This window comes from Budorcas taxicolor, chromosome 1 (assembly GCF_023091745.1).
Source record: "Budorcas taxicolor isolate Tak-1 chromosome 1, Takin1.1, whole genome shotgun sequence".
Classification (NCBI taxonomy): domain Eukaryota; kingdom Metazoa; phylum Chordata; class Mammalia; order Artiodactyla; family Bovidae; genus Budorcas; species Budorcas taxicolor.
The window spans coordinates 86880408-86888654 of NC_068910.1; the positions used below are offsets into that span (position 1 = coordinate 86880408).

Genomic DNA, 8247 nt, shown 5'->3' on the forward strand with positions numbered 1-8247 from the left:
AGAATTCAGTATTTTCTATTTTCTGTCCCTAATGTTAAAGAGAAGAAAGTTGGCATACAAAGATGCTTCAATTAGATGAATTAGTGAGTGAATGCAGAGACTGATAGTAGCATTCTAGACACGACTCATCATGGGGACATTGAATGGATAAGCAAAATCTCCAACTACTGTCTTCAGATGACAGTATCCTAGATGAATTTTCTCAAACTTAAGGGTCAGTGAGTGACCAGTATAGCGCTTTCTCCCCCAGCTTAATATATAATTGACATATCACACTTTATAAGGGGTATAATGTGGTGATTTGCTATGCACATGATTACCAAAGTAAGATTAGTTAACGTATGCATCACTGCACCTAGTTGCTATAGCAATATAGTTCTAAAGCAAAAAGGAAATACAGTATTTTCCTCCTACAGTATTAAGTTAGTTGCTTAATAGCAAGGACTTCATCAGTCAGTATTTTGTGACAGGAACCTCACCTGCTTGTCACCTGCTTGCTTTTCTGATGCTGACACACCCACATTTTTTTGAAACAGTTCAGAAGTTGACAAGTACACAAGGCCAGTGTGTAATAAAAGAATTGGAAGAAAATAAATGACATGGAAATGATATAATTGGTATTAATAAATCTAAAAATAAAAAATATTTTGCAGTTCTGTAACAAGGAAGACTTCTGTCCTGCTGTCCTCAGTATACTTTTGAGTTGTCAAAGTTTCCAAAGTTAACACATTTTGAATTATTGATACAAATACAAAAAGAAGTCTAGAACCATATAGACATGTTTTTGAAATCTAGAATCGGTATTTACAAGGTACTTACAAGTTCATGCGTGACAGTAGTTAAGCTATCAGTTCCAAAGTGCCTTGCCCATTTCAGATATGTTGTCCTTCAAAACCAGGAAAATATAGATATTAAGAATTGGATTTGCTGTGTAAATTCTCATGAAAAATTCTAATGAAGTTGTTTTTCATTGTCTCTTTACTATTCTGTAAATTATTCACAAACTGACTTAAATAGTAATTAAATATTCATTGGACCCAGATAGTAAACGGTGATAACTATTATTCTTGGTATACTGCAGGTTAAATGAATTTGTTAAAATTATAAAGAGCTGATTTTGATTTAGAATGATAGTTCTAAATCAAAATTAAGTCATTTCTTGGTATAGTAAGTGTTACACTAATTTTTTTGTTAAAACCAGAAAATATTTTTCTAAAAATTTAATGTAATCACCCTATGCAAATGGCAACTAAGTTAAAACAGACATTCTTCATTCAGCTTCTAATTTATCACTGGGTAGGTTTTATATTTTCCCCCATTCACATATATAAATATGTATGTATTTTCAGTGTTCCTTAAATCTTTCTTCATTTTGCCTGTCATTCCTACCAACCTAATGCTTAAAGAAGGTATTAATATATTATTATGTTAGTTTCTAAACTAAATTTTTCCTTCTAGAGCTTTTGAGAGTTGCAAAATTTGTGAGTCCTTCATTTGTTTTTGTTTTTTCCTTTTTTCTTCTGCCCCTCAGTACTTTCACTCCCCCTTTGTTTGGTCCTTCTTACCTTCCATAAACCAAATGTTTTGGATAATTCTGTTCCCTTTCCACAGAAATCACGTAAGTATTTGCCATACAAATCAAGTTTCTTCCTTATTTTGTTTATGAAGAGAGTGTTGACTGTTTTAAAAACGACATGTATACAAGCTCTAATAAAATCTCTAATGAAGTTAAAAATCATTAGATTCACTGACAAGGCAATGAATCACAGCATTTTATAAAATATTCTAGTTGCTAAATATGTTGCTTATAAATCTCCAAAGAAACCTAATTTTTAAATGTGTGTTGACGCTGAGTTATTTGTAGTTGACTATACTCAGGTAGAGTGCAACACCTGGCAGCGTTAAATAATATGTATATAAAATCAAGCAAGCCAGCCACATGTTGGTGATTCAGAAATCATGTGCTTGCCTTTCCACGGAAAGAAAATGCCAGGTTAATACTAGCTTTAAATCGAATTATTTTAACCTTAAAATGTTGAAAATACAGATTTCTATGAAAAGCTCTCTATCTTGCTTGCTTCATGTAATCAGTGCTGTTTATAGAATTTTCTTTTCAAAGAAATTAATGAAAAGTAACCACTTTAACTTAGAGTTTTCCAGAAGCAATTATTCCTCTTCAGTTCTATCCTAAATTTGTTTCTTGTCCAATTTTCTACAGGGTAAAGGGATAGCTTAGTGTATAGTGTAAGTGAAGTCACTCAGTCATGTCCGACTCTTTGTGACGCCATGGGCTGTAGCCTACCAGGCTCCTCAGTCCGTGGAATTTTTCGGGCAAGAGTACTGGAGTGGGTTGCCATTTCCTTCTCCAGGGGATCTTCCCAACCCAGGGACTGAACCCGGGTCTCCCGCATTGTAGACAGACGCTGTACCATCTGAGCCACCAGGGACACCCCTTTTATGTGTTGCAAGGTTTTCAAGGTGGCTCAGTGGTAAAGAATCCCCTTAGCAATGCGGGAGATGTGGATTTGATCCCTGGGTCAGAAAAATCCCCTGGAGTGGGAAATGACAACCCACTCCTGTATTCTGGCCCGGAACATTCCATGGACAGAAGAGCCTTATACAGTCCATGGGGTTGCAAAGAGTAAGACAGGATTGAGCACACAATCATATTTTCTAAGCTAAAAATGGTGCGAGTGCCCTAATTGAGTTCAGTTCAGTCGCTCAGTCCTGTCCGACTCTTTGTGACCCCTTGGACTGCAGCACACCAGGCCTCCCTGTCCATCACCAACTCCGGGAGTTTACCCAAACTCATGTCCATTGAGCCGGTGATACCATCCAGCCATCTCATCCTCTGTCGTCCCCTTCTCCTCCTGCCCTCAATCTTTCCCAGTATCAGGGTCTTTTCCAATGAGTCAGTTCTTTGCATCAGGTCGCCAAAGTATTGGAGTTTCAGCTTCAACATAAGTCCTTCCAATGAACACCCAGGACTGATCTCCTTTAGGATGGACTAGGTGGATCTCCTTGCAGTCCAAGGGACTCTCAAGAGTCTTCTCCAACACCACAGTTCGAAAGCGTCGATTCTTTTGATGCTCAACCCCACATCAAACTCATTTGATGAGTCCACATCACAAGGATCCCTTTTCCTTTTTTCGCACTTCTCTTGTTCCTTCCAAAGCTCCTAGTAATGTAAGGAAGCTCATCCCAGCCCCTCATAGAGCTGTGGTGCTGCAGAAGAGACTCAGCATTCATATCGCTTTGCAGAAAGGTGTTTATGAAAATTCAGAAACTGGGTGGGCTTTGTAAGACAGTTACAGAACATTAACTGAACTCTAACTGATTCGATCATTTTAACAATATGGATTAATCCATAGGATTTCCAGTAGAAATTTCCAACTTAATAGAACGACAATAAACTAATAAGGAAGCTCTGCAAGGCATACATATGTATATTGTATATATGTATATATATATACACCCACATAGACACTTACAAGTGCTGTATTTTTTGCCTACAGGTATCATAGCATAATTCTAATTCATCTTCTTAACTATTTTCTATTTATTTTTTAGAACACTGATATTTGCGTTTACTGGTGAACGGAAGATGAAGAAGGAAAAGCAGTATATTCACTGAGGATTTTGTCTGCTTGCCACCGCAGCTCTGTGTGTAGAGGAATTCTGCTGCTGTTTCTTGTTTGAGAGTTCCCAGCTCTGAGGTCAGATTACATCATAGTCTGCCTACCTTTTGTCTCATCATTGCCAGCCAGCAGTAATCCTGGTCAGAATGGAACCGCATACCTCTGTCTAATTACTGTGGAAGGTGATACACCAACACTCGCTTATTGAAGTTACATCTCACTTCCCTGCAAAAAACCATTCCTCAAAGTGAATAGAAACCAAGCCCTCGTGAACACTTCTATTGAACATGACTCATGGAGAAGAGCTTGGCTCTGATGTGCACCAGGATTCTGTTGTTCTAACTTACCTAGAAGGATTACTAATGCATCAGGCAGCAGAGGGGTCAGGTACTGCCGTCGACAAAGCGTCTGCCGGGCGTAATGAAGATGATCAGAACTTTAACATTTCTGGTAGCGCGTTTCCCACCTGTCAGCGTAATGGTCCAGTTCTCAGCACACACACGTATCAGGGATCTGGCATGCTGCACCTCAAAAAAGCCAGACTCTTGCAGTCTTCTGAGGACTGGAATGCAGCGAAGCGGAAGAGGCTGTCTGATTCCATCGTAAATCTAAACGTAAAGAAGGAGGCTCTGCTGGCTGGCATGGCTGACAGTGCGCCTAAAGGCAAACAGGACAGCAAGGTACTGGCCTCTCTGCTTCAGTCGTTCAGCTCTCGGCTGCAGACTGTTGCCCTGTCACAACAAATCAGGCAGAGCCTCAAGGAGCAAGGATACGCCCTGAGTCATAATTCTTTAAAAGTGGAGAAAGATTTAAGGTGCTATGGAGTTGCATCGAGTCACTTAAAAACTCTGTTGAAGAAAAGCAAAGCTAAAGATCAAAAGCCTGATACCAATGTCCCTGATGTCACGAAAACCCTTATGAGAGATAGGTTCATAGAGTCACCTCATCACGTGGGGCAGGGTGGAACAAAGGTCATGAGCGAACCCTTGTCGTGTGCTGCAAGATTACAGGCTGTCGCAAGCATGGTGGAGAAAAGGGCTAGTCCTGCCACTTCACCCAAACCCAGTGTTGCCTGTAGCCAACTAGCACTGCTTCTCTCCAGCGAAGCCCATTTGCAGCAGTATTCTCGGGAACATGCTTTAAAAACACAGAATGCAAATCAGGCAGCAAGCGAAAGACTTGCTGCCATGGCCAGATTACAAGAAAATGGCCAGAAGGACATGGGCAGTTTCCAGCTCTCAAAAGGCATATCAGGCCATCTTAATGGTCAGGCAAGAACATCGTCAAACAAACTATTGGCTAGCAAAAGTACAGCATTTCAGAATCCAGTGGGTATTGTCCCTTCTTCCCCCAAAAATGCAGGCTATAAGAACTCCCTGGAAAGAAACAATATAAAACAGGCTGCTAATAACAGTTTGCTTTTACATCTTCTTAAAAGCCAGACCATACCTAAGCCGATGAACGGACACAGTCACAGTGAGAGAGGAAGCATTTTTGAGGAGAGCAGCACGCCTACGACCATTGATGAGTACTCAGATCCCAATCCTAGCTTCACCGATGAGAGCAGTGGTGATGAAAGTTCTTACTCCAGCTGTGTTCCCATAGACTTGTCTTGCAAACACCGGATAGAAAAACCCGAACCCGACCAGCCTGTTTCTCTGGATAACTTAACTCAGTCCTTGCTAAACACTTGGGATCCAAAAGTCCCCGAAGTTGACGTCAAAGAAGATCAAGATACCTCAAAGAGTTCTAAGCTAAATTCGCACCAGAAGGTAACCCTTCTTCAGTTGCTGCTTGGCCATAAGAATGAAGAAAACATGGAAAGAAACAGCAGCCCTCAGGAAGCACACAGCGATGAGACAAAGTTCAGCACACAGAATTACCCCCGGACGTCTGTAATAGAGAGCCCCAGCACCAACAGGACTACTCCCGTGAGCACTCCACCACTGCTTGCATCCACCAAAGCCGACTCTCCCATCAACCTTTCCCAACACTCTCTGGTCATCAAATGGAATTCCCCACCGTATGCCTGTGGCCCCCAGCCCGAAAAGCCAGCGAATACCGCCTCGAGCCACCTGATGGACCTTACAAAGAGCAAAGAATCGCAGGGGGAGAAAGCCATCCACAATGAAGGTGCACAAAACTCGGCCACGTTCAGTGCCAGTAAACTGTTACAAAATTTAGCGCAATGTGGAATGCAGTCTTCCGTGTCAGGGGAAGAGCAGAGACCCAGTAAACAGCTGCTGAGTGTAAACACAGATAAACCTCCAGGTATGATTGATAGACTGAATAGCCCTCTGCTAGCCAATAAAACAAGTGCAGTTGAAGAGAAAAAAGCATTCGGCAGTCACACAATAGGTCCTGAACCAGGACTCTCTGGGTCTGAAATAGAAAATCTGCTTGAAAGGCGCACCGTCCTCCAGTTACTGCTGGGAAATCCCAACAAAGGGAAGACTGAAAAGAAAGAGAAGATGCCCTTAAGAGATGAGAGCACTCAGGAACATACAGATAGAGCTTTAAGTGAACAAGTACTGATGGTGAAAATAAAATCTGAGCCTTGTGATGACTTGCATCCGCATGGCGTGGGCATGCACTTGAGCCACGAGGCTCCAGGCGCCCCCTTCTTAGGGACAGCCCCTCCCGTGCAGAGAAGCGCACCTGCCTTACCAGCATCCGAGGACTTGAATCCAGAGCCTGGCTCACCTCAGGATTTTTCTTTCTCAAAGAACGGTCTGCTAAGCCGATTGCTGAGACAAAATCAAGACAGTCACCTGGCTGATGAGCTGGACAGCAGTCACAGGAACAGTGAACTGACACTTGTAGAATCGAAGAACCTTTGCATGGTCCCTAAGAAAAGGAAGCTTTACAGCGAGCCATTAGAAAACCCCTTTAAAAAGACAAAAAGTAACACAGTCGATGCTGCAAACAGTCACAGTGCCCCGGAGGTGCTGTACGGGTCCTTGCTTAACCAGCAAGAGCTGAAACTTAGCAGAAGTGATCTTGAATTTAAACATCCTGCCAGTCACGGTTCAGCCAGCGAAAGTGAACCCAGGAATTGGACCAGAGAGAGCAAAAGCTTCAACGTCCTGAAACAGCTGCTTCTCTCAGAAAACTGCGTGAGAGATTTGTCTCAGCACAGGAGTAACTCTGTGGCTGACAGTAAAAAGAAAGGACACAGAAGCAGTGTGACCAACAGCAAGCCTGAATTCAGCATTGCTTCTCTAAACGGACTGATGTACGGTGCCGCTCAGCCCGGCGGTTGCATGGACAGCAGGACCTTTCCATACCCAGGTGTCGGAAGGGCCGCCCTGAGTCCTCCTTTCCCTGAGCACTTGGGCTGCACAGGGTCTAGACCAGAAGCTGGGCTTGTGAACGGGTGTTCCATGCCCAGTGAGAAAGGACCCATTAAGTGGGTTATAACAGATGTGGACAAGAATGAGTATGAGAAAGACTCTCCAAGACTGACCAAAACTAACCCAATACTCTATTACATGCTCCAGAAAGGAGGCAATTCTGTTACCAGTCGAGAAACACAGGACAGGGACATTTGGAGGGAGCCTTCATCTGCTGAAAGTATCTCACAGGTTACAATCAAAGAAGAGTTACTTCCTGCTGCAGAAACTAAAGCTTCTTTCTTTAATTTAAGGAGCACTTATAATAGCCATATGGGCAATAATGCTTCTCGCCCACACAGCGCAAACGGAGAAGTTTATGGACTTCTGGGAAACATGCTAACAATAAAAAAGGAATCAGAATAAAATGGACCTGCCACCCAACTTTGGATCTTTTTAAAACTAATGAACTTGAGACCTGTATAAATAAGCGCATGATTTGAGAAAAGCATGGTATAATTGAAACTTTTTCGTTTTGAAAAGTATTGGTTAATGGTGATGTTTAAATATGCAGACTACTTTTTGCTTCATGTTAAATGTCATGAGGAAGCTGCTGAACTAGCAATTGGTTGTTTGACACCTTCTGTATGCATCAGACAACAACTGTGAGTAGCCCATGAATGATAATTCTTTTTTTAATCACAGATACTAGGCATAAATTAAAATATAAATCTCCATCCAGCAGATTAATGCATTGCTGCCTTTATTAGAGGACTTGATTTTGCGTTTTTTAAAGTCCACATTATTAAATAATAACTCTTTAAAGGGTAATTATTGAATTAAAAAACCTAGTGCTGTTTCATTTCTCATTCAATTCCAAAACAAATTAGAAAAATATATGCTTACATTTTTCACTTTTGCTAAAAAAAAATTATTTTTGACTATTGAAAGGGGTTTTGTGATTCCTCAATGTGTCTGGGCTTCCCCGATCCTTTTCAATATTCTGTATTTCTTTAAACCTTGTACTACTTGGTAAAAATTGATTACAATTGGTGGAAGTTTGATAGCTCTTAAAAAAAGGCAGATTTCCATTTTTGTATTTTAACTACTTTACTAAATTAATATTCCTCCTTTTACAGAATTAGGAGAGTTAACATTTATCTTCAGATGGTTTCCTAAATAACTGAAATAAGTTGTTTTTAACTAGCAAAATGGCTTTTCTTTGGACAGTTTTCACCATGTCTTATAAAAGCCACTTCTCACCATTTCTGTGGTAC

General features: G+C 41.2%; 1 protein-coding gene across 1 annotated transcript; it reads left to right on the forward strand.

The window, feature by feature from the left end:
- Positions 1-3676: 3676 nt before the first annotated feature.
- On the forward strand, positions 3677-7733 carry NRIP1 (nuclear receptor interacting protein 1). The gene has a single exon (XM_052636461.1). It carries the CDS (start codon positions 3926-3928, stop codon positions 7394-7396), a length of 3471 nt encoding a protein of 1156 aa, XP_052492421.1. The 5' UTR covers positions 3677-3925; the 3' UTR covers positions 7397-7733.
- The last annotated feature ends 514 nt before the right edge of the window (positions 7734-8247 follow it).